Below are 17,055 nucleotides of genomic sequence, written 5' to 3'. Positions count from 1 at the left end.
AGCTTTTTGGGAAGATAATAAAATGTGACTGACTGGGGAGGAGAGCCAGGGCTGTCTAGCAATCAGTGGAACTGGAGAAACCATGGGGGTTATTTGAGGCCTGTTGAATCTGGGTGAGTCATGCCTGTCAGACCAGACAGGTAGTCTGGAGCTGGGTCCAGAATCCATGGCAGATGTAGAAGATGAGGCTAAAGGATGGAAAACCAAATTTGACGAGGCCAGTATGGGGCAATGAAGATAACTGTGCTCTTGAGATGTTTTCTGTAAATATTTTGGAATGAGAGGGTAATGGTGAATAAGCAAAAAGGAGACCTGGGGTACAAATGTGAAGAACATCATCTCTCAGAGACTCTCCTGGTGGAGAGGATCAGGGCAAAGAACCTGCTACATTTATTGTTGCGGCAACAGGCAAATAGATTGCAGCATGGTTGACCCCAGTAATGGAATATACTTTCCACCATGTTGATATTGAGAGACCACTCGTGAGGCATTAAGAATGGACCTGCTTAACCTGTCTGCAATCACACTGGATTTCCCCAGGGTGTGCATTGCTATGAAAAAGCAATTGGAAGGATCGCCCATTGCCATACTTTCACAGCTTCTCAACAGAGAGGGCAAGATCTGGTTCCCCTCTGTTTGCTGATACACCAGACTAGTGCCATACAGTCTGTATCACAACAGTCCCAACTGGACGTGTGTCTTGAAAGGCCTGCAATGCTAGGAAGACAGATTTCATCTACAGGACACTGATAGGAGTCGTGGCCTCTTTGGAGGGGTCCATATGTTTTGGACTGTCCTTCCCAGGAAATGCCCCCCCCCCCCCCCCCATCTGAGCCGAGAGGCTTCTGTGGTCACTGTAGCCTTGGTTTGAGGGAGAAAGTACAGTTGTGTACCTACCATAAATGTAGATGTTGTGTAATCACTGTTGCAGTCATTACACTCAAGTTATCCTGCTGGCAGGCTACCCGCAGTCGGCCTGAATTCCAAAGTCTAGGTCCGGCGTCGGTTGCTGTCGCCTCTTCCCTGACGTCAGCGCACCAGGGGTATAAAAGATGCAACAGACGCCATTTTCTTCAGTATTTCTTGCTCCAGATGTCAGGCGCCCCCAAATTGGAAGGCTCAAAATTATGCCAATAAGTATGCATGCACAAAAATAACATTTCCTTCATCTACAAGCAAATACACCAAATAGGTTGTATAGGACAGAGAAGTACAGATAAGTCCCAGCAAATAAAGGGGATGGTGGGTAACCTGGACTGCAACAGTGAATACACTCGAACATCTACATTTATGGTAGGTACACAACTGTATTATGTTCATCGTGTTTCACTGTTGCAGTCATTACACTTGGGTTGAATCCCAGAGCTGAGGTTGGGTGGCTGGGTCTAAATAGGATTAGGAGAGGCTATAAGACCCTGCAGAACTGCAGTGGCAAAGCCTGCTCTGGATTTAGAGTAGAGAGATAAGTGGTAGTGCTTGGTAAAAGTGTGCACTGAACTCCAAGTTGCATCCTCTAAAATTCTTTGGTTGGTACTCCTCTGAGGAAGGCTGCTGAAGTGGCTGCTGCTCTGGTTGAGTGTGGCCTAATGCCCTTAGGCACTGATTTGCCATGTTGTGAATAGCAGAAACGAATGCAGCGGCCTATCCAGTTTGAAATAGTCTGCTTTGAGATAGCCTTTCCTTGTGATGCTGCAGCATATGCTACTAAGAGTTGCTCAGTCTTTCTGAAATATTTAGTTCTGTCCAAGTAGAAGCGTAGCTGTCTGTGTATGTCCAAAAAATGCAGGAGTCTCTCACCCTTATTCTGTGGGTTTGGATAAAAGGTAGGCAAATGAATGGTTTGGTTAAGGGCCACACTGGACATTACCTTAGACACATAAATGTCAGGTTCGTCCTCAGAAAAACCCTGTCTGGATGGAAAATGATAAAAGGTCCTACTGCCATGAGTGCCTGTAACTCTGGGACTCATCTTGCAAAGGTTATTGCTAGGAGCAGAGCTGTTTTCCAAGACAAGTACTTTATTTCAGCTGCACTGGCTGGCTCAAAAGGCGGCAGTGTGAGTTTTTCCAAGACATAATTGAGGTCCCATACAGGTATTGGTGCTCTCCTTGGAGGCCTTATGTTTTTGGTCCTTCTGAGGTACTGTCTTAGCAATGGATGTGAAAACAGTGGTGGTTCCATATTGTGATGAGCTGAAATGGCAGAGGCATGGATGTTAATTGATGAAAAGGATAGGCCTTTGTCCAGCATCTCAGTTAGGTATTGTAAAATCTGAGGAATATTTGGTACAAACGTGTCAATTCCTTGTGCCTGGTTCCAAGCACAGAATCTTTTCCATTTTTCTGCTTAAGACTTTCTGGTACTGGGCCTCCCGGCCTCTAAAATAAAATCCATCACTGCTTTAGAGAGAGGTGTGTTCTGAATGGCTACATTATCCGCCATGCTGCCAAATTTAGGGTTCTGAGTTGGCTATGCAGGATATGATTGTTTCATTGGGTCAGTAAATGAGGAATTAGAGGCAATGTCCAGGCTGGGCCTTGAGACAAGCTCTTTAGGATTGGGTACCAGTGCTGGCGGGGCCAGTCTGGAGCAATCAGAATAATTTTTGGCTTCTCTTGTCTGACCTTTAGGAGTACCTTGGGGAGGACAGGCAGAGGAGGAAAGGCATATACTGTTAGGGTTTTCCAGCTGAATGATAGAGCATCCAGTTTCCATGCTTGCTTGTGATAAGTCCTTGTGCAGAATTCTCTGTAGTTGGCAGTTGTGAGGGAAGGTAAATAGATCTATGTCTGGGCGTCCCCATTTCTTTATTATCATGCTGAAGACTTGTGGATCCAGTTTCCACTCGTGGGGATCCATGAGGTTTCTGCTTAGTTCGTCTGCCAGAGTATTTTTCTTTCCTGGCAGGAATTGTGCTTCCAGGTGTACTTGATAAGTCAATGCTGTGTCCCACAAAGTCATGGCTTGTCTGCAGAGGGGGTAGGAATGAGTGCCTCCCTGTTTATGTACCACATAACTGTAATATTGTCCATCCTTATCAGTAGTTGTCCAGGATGGAGTAGATCCTTGTAAGCTGCCAGGACATTCTGAACAGCTAGCATCTCTTTTTGATTGACATGAAGATGCTTTTGGCTTGTGGGCCATGTGCCCTGAATACATTTTCCTGCCATGTGGGCCCCCCAGGCATAATCTGAAACATCTGTTGTTATTGACTGCCTGGCTGTGGGCAGGGTGAATGGCTGTCCCTTGTTATGGTGACAGGCCTGTGCCCACAATAGAAACTCCTGTTGCAGGCAAGGAATGAGGGTAATTAATGTTTTCAGGCTGTGACAATGTTGAGTCCAAACACTTTTTAGATACCATTGTAGTTTCCTCATATGCAGTCTGGCATATGGAATAACTGAGTCTTTGTTGCCAACATTTTGAAGTAAGAAGTCAATTGCCTTTGTTTGTCTGGCGTGAGATAAGCCATCTGGGCAGTTGTATTTAAGCTTGCACCCAGGAATATTATCTCTTGAGAGGGTATTAGTTTTGATTTATTTTCGTTTACTGTGTACCCTAGGCAAATTAGCAATCATTTTACAAACGCCAGATGCGTTAGTAGAATGTCCTTGTTCTCTGCTTGAATAAGGCAATCGTCCAAGTAAGGCTATATTTGAATTCCTCTTTGTCTGCAAAATGCAATTACTGGTGCCAGGCATTTTGTGAAGACCCTGGGCGCAGTAGACAAGCCAAAGGGCAGTGCAGAGAATTGGTAGTGCATTGAGCCAGCTATGAATCTGAGGTATCTTCTGCAAGATTGTCTGATTGCAATATGCAGATATGCCTCTTTTAGGTCCAAAGTTACAAGCCAAGCCTTCTTGCCCAGCATGGGTAGAAGCTGCTGCAGAGTCAACATTTTGAATTTTGGAACGTCCAGAAATGTATTTAGAATAGACAGGTCCAGTATTGGTCTCCAGACTTTGTCTTTTCTGGGTACCAAGAAAAGTCTTGAGTAAAATCCTTGTCCCTGCTCTTGCTGTGGTACTTGCTGAATGGCCCTCATGTCCATGAGGGATGAGACTTGTTTTTGTGCCTCTGACCATTGATTGTGTGGCAGGCCTGGCATACCTTTTGCCCTTGGCAGGGTGTGAAAGTGTAACCTGTAGCCCTGGGACACTATATTCATTTGTCCTGGGTGATCATGTGCCAATTTTGAGAAAAAAGTGCTAGTGTTCCCCCCAAGGGGGCTGCCAAAAGATAAGTGCTTGGTGCTGGCAGAGGAAAGTCATTGGGACTGTTTCCTGCATGGCTGTAATTTGTCTTCTCCGCTTTTGGATGTAGAAGCGCCCCACTGTTTAGGCCTGTATGAGCCCTGGGGCTGGGATCTGTCTCTGGGGCGTCTGTATCTGCCTCTCTGTGGCCTGTCTGACACTGGAAAGGGCCAATTCTTTGTAGGCCAGTTTCTGCTAAATCTGGGTGGCTGTACCTGTAAGAAATCCTTTACTGTTTGCATAGATTTCGCTGTGTCCTCCATTTTCTTCAACACCTCCTCTGCTTTCACACCAAATAAGGTTTCATGCTGTAATGGAGCATCTAATAATTTTGCTTTAACATGATCAGGCAGATTCTGTTCTTTTAACCAATAATGCCTCCTAATGACAGAACCCGTGACTGCAGCCCTGCAAGAGGGCTCCAGAGAATCAAAACCACATTGCAATGTATGCTTTCCCACTTGTTCAGTTGCATGCAATAAATCCTGTATTTCCTTATTTTCTGCACAATCAGAATTTGACAACATTTTCTGTTTTAGCAGTGACATTAAGTATTGCTGATATTTAAGCATATGAAACTGACAATTTAAAGCCCTCACAGCCAAAGTAGCAGAAGTGTAAACCTTTTTCCCCATCTGACTAGTGCCCCTGAATCTCTATCAGAGGGGATAAGGTTTTTGGCAGTAGAAGCAGTGACCCCTTTGGGACCCTGAGAAATAGTTTCTGGGTCAGCAGCAGGGTTTTTATAAAGAAATTGATGTGAATTTGGAATCCTGTAGTATCTGTATGGTTTAATAGGGGCAGGAGGTAAAGAGTCAGGAGAAAGGCCAGACTCTGAAAATACATCATCTACAATGTCTAACACAGGAGGAATAGCCAAAGGTCTGTGCTGAGGGAGTAAAAGAATCTCCAAGCCTTTTCTTAGATTCTGAGTAGTCTTGGCTCTCCCAGTGGAAGTGCTCCCTCATGGTATGCAGGGTTTCCCCAAAAGAATAATCCTCAGGCGGTGAGGCTGAAGGGATAGATTCTTCAGCATCAGAATCCTTGTAAGGAGGAAGAGAGTATTCCTGTTCAGAAGAGGAGTCAGAGGAAATGGAAACCTGATCTGAAGATTCATATTCTGTCTCTTGCCTAGGCCTCTTGTCAGGAGGGGGATGGGAACCCCTGATCAAGGTAATTAGGTCTTCGGCCATTTTGAGCATCTGTTTTTTAGGCATGGTAGTCTGTCCAGGAGAATGCTGTACTTGTTTCTTTGTCTTTAGAATTGCTTTAGTGTTTGCTTGGGAAGCTGAAGTAGGCTTTACATATAATTGTGTAGGTCTGAAAACACCCTCAGAAGCTCAACGGCTCCGGACCCATCTGAGGGAATAGTTTCAGAGTATCCAATACCTTGAGTATCCAGAGGCCTAGCTGGCTCCAAGTGGGAGTCGTCAGCGGCCTGTGGCTCTGAGGTAGCGGGCGCCAGGGGCTGCGAATGCACCTCACTGAGAACCGGCGACTGGCTTAGTGGAAGCCTCGTCATCGGTTTTGGACCTCGGATGCCTGTCCTTTTCTTTTTCCTTGCGCTTTTTATAAACTCCGGTCGTCGGCTGTTCCAACGGCATTATATAATTGAATCTTCGGCCAAAGTAATGAAAGGCAAAATCGTACCGATGCTTAATAGTGTGTTGGTTAAATCTAGCACAAAACCGACAGCTAGCAACATTGTGATCAGGGCCTAGGCAAGGAATACAGCAAGAATGAAAATCCTTATGAAGTATTTGCTTCCCACAAGAAATACAATTGTCAACTTTTTCTGACATCGGACTGGAGCAAGAAAAAAAGTTTCTCCAAAGGGGTACTTGGCTTTAATGAAGATTTCGGATCTGAAATTCGTTTTTGAAAATATCAGGAGTCGGCCGACCGGCACTTGCAAACTGCTTTTGCTTCGGGCACAGCGCGGCAAGAAAGACTGAAGAAAATGGCGTCGGCTGCATCTTTTATACCCCTGGCGCACTGACATCAGGGAAGAGGCAACAGCAACCAACGCCGGACCTAGACTTTGGAATTCAGGCCGACTGCAGGTTGCCTGCCAGCAGGATAACCCAAGTGTAATGACTGCAACAGTGAAACACGATGAACATCGAAGGGATGGCTTTTGTAAAGTTGATCAAAGTGGAGCCACCACAGAAAGCAATTCTTCCAACACTTGAATAATATTGACTGACATGGATAATGGGTGTTGGAGAACAGACTATTGACTGGCAAGTGTCCACTGAAGTATTCGCATATGGAACCTGGTCAGCAGTACAAGGATGACTTCCGCTGCCATGGATCCCAAGCCTTGAAGAACCTAAAGTGCCAGAAAGAACTTGGGAGTTATCGTCATGACCTGGAACGGAATGTTTTCAATTCAAGGTAGAGGAAACTATGATATGTGGGTAGCTGTATTCAGATGAGCATCGATGAATTCCAAAGTCTGAGTTGGTGGGAGTTGTTGTAAGGGACTAATATTCCCAGACGGAAGCACAGCTGGAGTAAATAGTTCCTTGCTTGAATCAGCTGATACCTGGTTGGAGCAGAGAGGAGCCATTTGGTGAACACCTTGGGGGCTGTGATGAGACCGAAGGGCAGTTCTTTGAACTGATAATCACAGTCTCCCCAGCTGGAAGCATACACTTTGGAGTGCCTGTTCATTTTGATGTGATAATATGCATCTTGAAAATCTACTTAGCACATCCAGTCGTCCTTGTTTAGAAATGGCAGAATGGGCTGAACTGTAACCTTCCAGAACTTTGTATACTGACCAGACTGATTTAATCTGCTGAAATCCAAAACTGGTCTCAAGTCCCCCGTCTTTTTTGGCACCAAAATTAATCATTATTCAGCCCTCACCAACCAAGCGACTAAGCAGCTCACTCTACTATCCAGGCATAACCAAAGGGCAATTTCAGGTGTACTCTCCAGTCCAGCTGGTGAATCTGGGTATCCTGAGGCAATGTTACAACTGCCTCATGTACACAGACAACCCTCTCCTCCTACCACAAAACACTAACATATGCGAGAGATGCAATTATATAGCCAAACTCGAGGCTAAGCTGTCTCCACCCAACACTGGAACAGACAGTCAAGAGGAGAAGGTTAACACTTGCACCACACCTCCAGCCACACACAGACCTACTAAACCAGCACTGGCAAAAATACACACACACAAAACCATACTCGGAGGCTCTAAATAAAAACCTGCAAAAGCATCACAGACCTCCAAAGCAGACACCCAAACAACCTGCACATCCCGTCACAAACCAAACACATAAAACACAAAATCAGTGTGCCGCACAATCACAGCTCTTAAGGCGAAATAACATACCTAACACACTAGTAATAGGTGACTATAGTCAGGCACATTGACGTCCCACTCACTAGGCTGGACAAGCAGAAGGTTACTGTTAGCTGCCTGTCGGGAGCCAGAATCCGCCACATAACACAAGCACTCAGGTCACTCCAGAACAAGTACAAATATGACTCTATCATTGTTCATGTTGTTGTGAATGAACCGTGACGTACCAGAGATGTACCCCCTACATGAAAAGGGACATGGAAGAGCTCTCTGATCATGTTGCCCAAGCTGGTATGACCCTGACCCTGAGTAGCATCCTGTCCTCATCAAGAATGATACCACAATATAAAGAAAAAATTATCAATTTCAACAAGTGGCTAAGCTTCTGGTGACATTCAAAGGGGATCCAGTGTCTGTCAGCCTGGGATGACATGCGCGACAAGTCACGTTACTTCGCAAGAGACAGCTTGCACCTGTCACCCTTAGGCTTTCGAATACTGCCCAAGGCTCTTGCTGCCCCCATAGTGCCTTTTTTAGGCAAGGCTCAAAAGTCAAACCCACCTCTGTAAACAGCTGAGGGTTATGCTACTCAATGCCAGGAGTTTAAATCTCAAAATGTAGGCATTTGAAGCACTCAGCATGAAGAATGTCGACATCTGTGCAGTAACTGAAACCTGGTTCAAGGCTACAGAGACCACCCCAGCACTACCGGGCTACAACTCGTACCACACGTTTCAGCCACAGAACACAGACCACAACACAAAAGGAGGAGTTGTATCCATATTCATAAAGGATACCCACAGGTTAGTTAGTTCATAGAGTAGTACTAAGCTAACTGCCCTTGCGAGCCATTTTAAGCCTAGCCAATTATCCCTTGTGAGACTCAAACCCTGCACCTTGTGTTTGTAAGGCAAATACCTTAACCATTAGGCGCAGCATACCACCTCCGAGATCATCCATGTGCAACAAACATCGGGCAAATCTGCAATGCAAATTGTGGCCTGCTACAGATCACACTCCTTGACCCAGGACCACCACTCCACCTTTCTGGAGACACTGGAAAACATGAAGGTCCTACCAAACACCCTGATATTGGCCGATTTCAATTACCCTACCATGAACTGGGAAAACTACTCCAGTACAAACTCCCAGGCCCAGCGCTTCCTGGAATTAATCAATCAGCTGGTAAACTCCCCTACCAGAGGTGAAAACATGTTGGACCTGGTCATCACAAACATGGGCGACAGGAGTTCCACACCAGAAGACAACCTGTCACTGGTTAGATCAGACCACTGGTTAGATCAGACCATAAACTAATCACTCTGGATGTCCATACCCCACCACCACCGCCAACTAAGGAAACCACAGTAAAAAACTTTTCTAAAGCAAACTTCACCTTACTTAAGACAGAGGAGGTAAGTTTCACAGCCCCCACGCTAAAGGATAACACTTTCCCAAGGTGCAGAAACCTTTACAAATGCACTCTATGAGCACCTACAAGGATGCATGGATCATGCCATCCCTAGCAAAACCAAGACTCATTCCTCTAAGAGAAGTAAACCAGTCTGGTGGACCCCTGCCATAAACAGGCTATACAATAGAAGGAGGAAACAAGTTCAGAAAAAAAGCAAATCCCGAGAAGGAAAGACATCCCTGATCAGTATCAGTAAGAAACTAAGGTCCCTCATAAAATCATCCAAGGGTAACTTCGAAAGAAAAACAGCCAAGGATTCAAAAGATAACCACAAAGCCTTCTTTAGCTATGTTAAGAATCTAAGTGGCAACTTGCACATATGCACTGAACTAGTGCAAAATAGCACAAAATCTACTGAACCTACTGATATTGCCAACATCCTGGCAGATAGATTCAGTGCAAACTTCACCCTCCCCCTCTCACCCCCAAAAGGGCCCTCAACAATACCGGAAAAGTGTAGTGTCCCGAAATCACAGACACACAGGTGAAAACAGCCCTTTCAAAGCCAAAAACACAGCGTCAATGGGGCCACATGGTGTCCCAGGCTGCGTCTTGCATGAACTACAGAACAAACTAACCCCCCACCTAAACACGCTGTTCAACCACAGCCTCTCCACAGGCTACGTGCCCATAGAATGGCACACAGTGACGGTTATTCCAGTCCACAAAGGAGGGGCCACAACTGACCCTGATAACTATCACCCCATAAGCCTGACTAGCCTGGTCTGCAAGGCTATGGAGCGCATCATAATGGAACTCATTAAGAAAGACATTGGGAACCTCCAAACACTTGACTCGACCCAGTTCAGGTTTAGTAGGCATGATCTGCCCTTAACAAAGCCGGTTGACTTCTTCAAGACAGTCACCATGGCCATAGACGAGGGAAAAGTTGTTCACACAGCCTACCTTGACCTCGCCAAGGCCATCGACACCATTCCCCACTTGGGTATTACAGAAAAACTCACCAGCTTGAACATAAACCCCTACGTCACGAGATGGGTGGCTACTGGCTTACAGACAGAACTCACACGGTAAAAATAGAAGGCTCCGGGTCCAGCTCTAAACCAGTCACATGTGGTGTCCCACAAGGCTCGGTCCTGGGACCCCTACTGTTCGGCATATACTTCTCAGAAGTACAGGCAAACACAGGAGGACTATGGCTAAAGAAGTTCGCTGATGACTGCAAACTGGGAGCCATAATTGACTCTCCAGCTGACACAGACATCCTCCAAAAGGGCCTTACTGAGACGGACAGCTGGTGTCAAAGATATGGCCTCAACCTGAATTCCAAAAAATGCATAGTCATCCTGTTTGGGAAAAACAAAACACCCACGAATTACCACATAGGTGGCAGCCCCCTTAATACAGAAGAGGTAATAAGAGATCTGGGGACCCAGGTAGATAGTAATCTCTCCTTTGACAATCATACTGCCAAAGTAATTAGGAAAACCTTCTATGCAGCCCATCTAATTACTAAAGGGTTTGCATCTAGAAATAAAGAGGTTATAGTGCCCCTCTACTCATCAATCATCAAACCCATCATAGAGTACAATGTCCCATTTGGGATGAACCTCACAAGACACTTCCAACAGCTGGAGAGACCACAAAAGTACCTCACCAAGAGGATTACTAGCCTCAAACATATGTCTTATGCAGCCCAACTGAAAAAACTCTGGCTGTACTTAGTGGCATATCGCTTATTCAGAGGTGATCTCTGCCTGACTTACACAGCCATGTCCAACTCAGAATTGATGGACATGCTCCACCTAAAGAAATCCAAGTCACTGCGAGCCACGTGCTCTAGTGAGCTAAACCTCGCCACAACAATAAATAGAACATGCTGGAGGGATAGATTCCTGTCACAGAGACTCTCCATGCTTTGGAACAAAATTTCAAACTACATTAGGCAGAGCCCCTCACTAACACTCTTCAAGAGAAACCTTGACGAGTGGATGGGTAACAGAAAATACACCCCTGAGATCACTTCATTGGCTCTGCTTGACAGAGTATCAGTTAATTAATCAATGGGGCGGCGAAAGCCAACACACTCGGGCTAGGCTTATAAATGCCCTCGGGCAGATAGCCTAGTACCTACCTATAAATAAGTCCTGGATCCCCTCTGGTCTGGGGGGGGGGGGCACCTCTTGGATGACTCTCTCTCTCTCTCTCTCTCTCTCTCTAGAGAAGCTGCTTTCCTCTGACTGGGTGGAACATCAGGGATCTTCTTTGGAACTACTGGAAGGGATTAGAAAAATGGTATAATATAACCTCTGGATATTATCCTCCTCACCCATAAATCTTTTGTGATGTCTAGCCAGGCTCCCTGGTGCAGGGGGGATAGCCAACCCCCGACTGCCTCCAGAGACACAGTCTGGCTTCCATTTAGGAGCTCAGATAGGATCTGCCCGAGAAAGAATCCTTAGACCCCTGGTTATGCAGACCACCTCTGCCACACATAAGGTGTCTTCCATTTGAGTTCCCCCCTCGGCCCAGTCGGGGGAGCTACCTCCATGCGATTCCTGAAAATTGACCCTAGGATTTATTGAACCACATCTTTCTACCGCCTCGTTGGTTCCTAGAAAATAACCTTTGAGGAGCAGAAAACTGTATGCCTACAGCAGACGGGATCTTTCCTTCTTATTTGCACCTGGACAGGGTGTCTTTTACCATAGGTGGGAAGTCTAAATGCCTCCTCTTGTATGTTCTTATCGAGGAACATCCTCAGTGGGATTCTCTGGGGAGGTATCAGATGAGATAATGATATCCTGATGGATGGACTGAAGACTAGTTTGAACTGGCTATCCCAGTGGAAGGAATGACAGAGACTCAGGACACAAAAGCAAATGAGATAGAGAAGTCTGATCCAAAGAGGACAGGGTTGTCTGTTCTCTAGGCATGCAGAAACTTTCTCCATTATCACAAAAGCAGATTGCCTAGTGGAAGCAGAAACCAACGGATCCCACAATGGAACTTCTTGGATCATCAGCTCCTGATGTCCTGAACACCGCTACCCCATCCCCAAAGTAGTAGTCAGAACTGGGTTATCTAACACACCAAGGTTCCAAGGAGGAAGAGATGGCTTCATCACCTTCAGAGTAGTCTCAAACCATGGCGCTAGCATCAATGCTTTGGCTCCAACAGTCCTCCAGCTCTGAAGATACTCAGTGCCAGGACTCAGAAAAAACACCAGAATTGAAGAAACAGTGACCTTTGGATTCAAAGATGCCCCCAAGGATTTCGGATCGGATGGCTCCAAAACAGAAAGATGGTTAGATAGAAGGAGAACTCAAAGGTGGTGTGGCTTTATGAAGGCTCTCGGGAACACAGCCAAAAGAACTTTTATATGAATCTGCATCCTGAAGGACTTCCTCATCATCCTATCCGCATCTGCTTCACACAGACCCGTGGAGGATCGAAGAGACAAAGCTGTTAAAAGGCCTAGAATGTCTTCTGGTCGATTGTTCAAGGAACAGAGATAGTGATCTGGAGGAGATAGGCTCTGAAAGCAAAGAGGGAGCTTGAATCAGTGGGGATCGTTCAGTTCTTGGCTGCAGATCTGAAGTGGTCACATCAGACTTTTTCTAGTTTTCTAGCTGGTAGTTCTGAGGGAGGCGAAGTAAATGTCGAACTGTAAGGACAATCAGAAGACTTTTTATGAATCCATGCTCTTTGTAACCATCGCCCATTTTATTCCATTTTTTTAGGGGTTTGAGCCCCAGCAATCACAGTGGAGTGTTTGGAAGGAATAAGACCCTTAGGATAAGCTTATTTTTCCTGTTAATCAATGCACTGGAAGTAAAGCTTGCGCAAATGTCACAGTCTACGCCTAGGTGTTTTGGACCTAAACAGTACACACTGTGCAGGCATCAGAGTTCGGAATCTTGTGCCTGCAAGATACATATCTGTTGAAACTGGTAGACTTGTCTGACTTTTCTTTAAAACTGTAATGAAAAATTACAATAAAAACCAATTACAGAGAAGTATTTATATCTAAGAAAGATAAACAGTTTTTTGTTTTTAACAAAGGGAAATAAAAAGGGGAATGAAAAACAAGAAATGACTACCAACAATAGTATTAATAGGAACTCAAGGAGTCCAAGAAAGGGCCATTACCGTACAAAACGGAATGCAAAAATAATAAGGGTTCATGGGAAGTATAGAGATATAACTATGAGTGTTGAGAAAAACTAAAAAGAATTAAAATGATTGAAAGGACAAATTATCAACTAACCAACTCCTAATGCTCGAGAGCTCGAAACCCACATCCGTTCACAATGACAGTAAATGAGATCTGTGATATGTTAAGGTTGGTGGTGCATTATAGGTAAATGGAGGACCTCGAGCGTTTAAGAATCCTACGATCTGGAAGAAGCGGCCAAGTAGGATTCAAACCCAAGAGTTGAGGAATAAATGAAAATGGACATCAGATTAACCATTAAAGAGGCCAGAAAGCCAAGACTACAGAAGACTAAACATTTACCAAAACTTCCTAGTTTTTCAACAACTTTCCTGTTTGCTGGAGAGTGACCACATGCTTTCCTATCCCCCAACCTATGATAAGCAGAAGAGTGGCAACTCAGACATTTTATGAAATTTTCTTTGGGATGTCTAGTGAGAGAACAGAAATTAGCAGATGACCAATGGAGAAAATAATAAAAAAAACACATCTTAAACATCAGAATGCAAAGAACAGCTTGTTCAAACAAAAAAAAAAAAACTCAAGGAAGAACTCTCCTATTTTCTTCCAAGTTTAAGTAATGACATTGCAGCTGAAATGACTGACAAGCAGACAGCATTTCTTACAGTAAATTTGAAAAAATCCAAGGGTTTCTTCAAAGAAGGGAGATGAGCTAGAAAGGGAGGGCTCACTGTACCAGTTCTACACACATCTCTTTAAACTTGAAACAGAAAGGAATTAAAAAAAAGAAAGAAAGAAAAAAAAAAAATAAATAAAAGAATCCTGCTTTCCTGCTTAGGGATACAAGGGCAGCTAACATCACATATTTAACTGCCACTAAGCCTGATGCGAGTGAATATATGATGGGGTGGAACTCAGGAGAGGTGGTGGCAAACCCTGAGAAGCAGATGCAGGGCAGAGGACCACCAATGCACATTACTGCTAGTGTGATTTTCCACATCCACCTACTTTCCATCAACTGCTGAACACATACTTACAGTCTACCACAGGGACAGGTACTGAAGACCTGAAAAGCACATGAAGACTTGTGGGCATGTTAACCACTGCTGGTACTAGGTCAACAGGCAGTAGGGAAATGAAGTGAATCATCAGACACTAAAATACATCCTAGGGATTCAAAGGCTTATTCCCCACTTACTCAAGTAACATCAAATTGTTACAGACGATAAAGGCAGTTGTGACTATCTTCCAAGAAAGCTCTTCAACCACTTGTATCTGTCTGCAGAAACGCCACATGACTTACTGCTACATGATGACCTTGCAGGTAAAAAATCTGAAGCCATCAAGGGTGAAGAGGTTAAGGTACAGCTTCATGATAGTGTCCACAACCTGAGATCTGCCCCCTTACCTTCTGTGCTTCTACTTGCAATCTCTAGATAGTGATGAAAGCCTTAAGCTTACATCTTCCATTACAGTTCAGACACAAAGTAGAAACACAGACAATTGTGACACAGTTAACATCTTGTTTAGGTCCCAGGTAAAAGACCACTCTCATGGTGGTCCTAAATAATGGTGTGGTGACTGCAGCACAAAGTGTTAGCTTTCTAAGCATAGAGTATGGCAGTTTTCCAACAACGCATACCAGCAGGTGATCTGAAATGCATCAACAGCTAAAAATCTGTAATTTTGAGTGCACATGCCTTTATGCAATGCAAACATTGTCCATATGTTATAGAAAGTTTCTGCACCTTAACTGTAGAAGCTCAAGATTCCCATAAGAAAATTCACATACAAGGGTACATACAAAAGCTGTACTAAGTAATTTGCCCACTTCAGAGAGGCTCTCTGCATAAATTCATTCACAATTGGTTATGAAATTGGTCCATCCTTCTAGACAACTAACAAAGTCCCTGACATTCTAAGAATATTTTCCTGTAAGGGGATGTTAATTCAGCTACAGATACAAACCCTGAATGGTCTGATCAAATGTCCAATCTGGTCAAGCTGGGTATCCAAAGAAACGCACAGACTAGAAGACAGTAAAGAAAAATGCTACCACAGCAGACATACCATGCATAGCACTATGGTGGACACCATCGTAGTTCATGGGCATGAAAAATCTGTTATACGAACAGACAGTTTGCAGAACAAAAGTAGGGAATGGGTAGACATTGCTAGCAGTGCAGCTGTCTTAGGACCTCTCAAATTAACCTCTCTGAATGATAATTCAAAGAAAATGTATGGTAATGTGACAAGTTTCAGAAAGTCTGATATCCTACTACATGCTTTGCTGAAGTGCTAAGAAGCTTTGCAAGCAAGCGATACTCAAGATATTCCAGGCTTAGCAGCTAAGCCCTAATAGAGATGGTCTAGGAAGACTGACCCAGATAAAACATACGCACAGGAATTAAGTGCCTGCTAACATGGGCTGAAGATGTAGTCTCCATGTATAGTGCTACAATGACATTCAGATAGTAGAGATGGATTATAGGGGAGTCCACGGTTTATTACCCGCTATACAAGCATTTCTGATGCAATCTGCAGCAATTGGAGAGACCCCAAAAGTTCCTCACCAAAAGGATAAAGGGACTCCAAAATCTGTCATATGCTGCCAGATTGAAGAAACTCCAGCTCTGTTCAGTCGCATACAGTCTGCTCAGAGGTGACATGTGCCTGACATACAAGGCCATGTCCAACCTGGAATTAATGGACATGCTCCACCTCAAAAAATCCAAATCCACCAAAACCACTAGAGCAAGCGACTTAAAGCTTAGCACGGACATAAACAGGACGTGCTGGAGGGATAGACTCCCTATGCTGTGGAATAAAATCCCAGTCCATGTGAGGCAGAACACCTCGCTGGCTCTGTTCAAGAGAAATCTTGACCTGTGGATGGGAGATCGTAGGTTTACCCTGGGAATCATCTCTGTGTCACTGCTGGACAGAGGTACAACAAACTAATGGGCACAGTATTTTTTCATATAAGGGGTGGCGTAAGCCACAAAAATTTGGGCTAGGCTTATAAATGCCTTAGGGCAGATAGCCTAGTATAAACCTATGAACCTATAAAACATACAATTATGATAATCAGTGTTCAGAGGTGTCACAGTTCAGTATCATTTAAAACAACTGCAATTTTTCAATGACTGCTCCAATGTTGAAGTATGATGTGCATTTATGCCTAGAATCATGGCCAAAAGATAAAACTCCATACCTGAAACATCTCCGAGCATCTCTGCAAGCAGCCATTTATCAATATGCTGGTATGTGATGCCTACTACGTGGCAAATAACTGTGGGAGAAAAATCAAAAAAAGTTCAGCAAAAGCAGCAAAACAGAAATGCCTCAATTTCCATTCACAAATATTTCTGAATGTCAAATCATGCAGACTTTCTACACTGCAAATTATGTTTTTTTTTTTGGTATGATAAACATTCCTTCAGATATACTCATTCCCGTCTTGTTACCTGTCTTCTGGAAATCAGCTCCATACTATATTATGAGTTAAAACACTGAAGGCATTACTCCAACAACACACAAGAACAATGAGAGAAATGTGGAGAGAAATGGTCACAACAGAGCAAAAACAGTTGTCTGGGGAAACGAAGAACAAAACAATTTTCATGCTTTATCACATAAGCAGTTTTTTCCTGACGAGTTTCCCAATAACTTAACTATGATGCAATACTGCTATATCTGCATTTGAAGGAGGTCTCTTGCCCCATCCTTAAACTCAGCATGAGATGTCCGCACATTTTGTTCCAGATTACACTGCCTTTGTGACAAGGAAATAGAAATAAAGAAAACATTCTAGATTTCAAAAGAGCAGACAAATTGTTTAGCACTGCTAACGGACTCATTAAATCTTGCA

The 17,055-nt window shown here is 44.2% G+C and overlaps 1 protein-coding gene across 1 annotated transcript in view; it reads right to left on the bottom strand.

Annotated features, from left to right (window-relative positions):
• Window positions 1–17,055, bottom strand: part of EIF3K (eukaryotic translation initiation factor 3 subunit K) — a 507,694-nt gene that overhangs the window by 156,861 nt on the left and 333,778 nt on the right. The window contains exon 6 of the mRNA XM_044087012.1: window positions 16,399–16,476. Coding sequence (XP_043942947.1) covers window positions 16,399–16,476 — 78 coding nt within the window. The remainder of the gene's footprint in view (window positions 1–16,398; window positions 16,477–17,055) is intronic.

The sequence above is a fragment of the Protopterus annectens genome, chromosome 1.part0, assembly GCF_019279795.1.
Source record: "Protopterus annectens isolate FY-2018-M chromosome 1.part0, PAN1.0, whole genome shotgun sequence".
Taxonomy (NCBI): domain Eukaryota; kingdom Metazoa; phylum Chordata; order Ceratodontiformes; family Protopteridae; genus Protopterus; species Protopterus annectens.
This window is presented reverse-complemented; position numbering and strand designations above follow the sequence as displayed.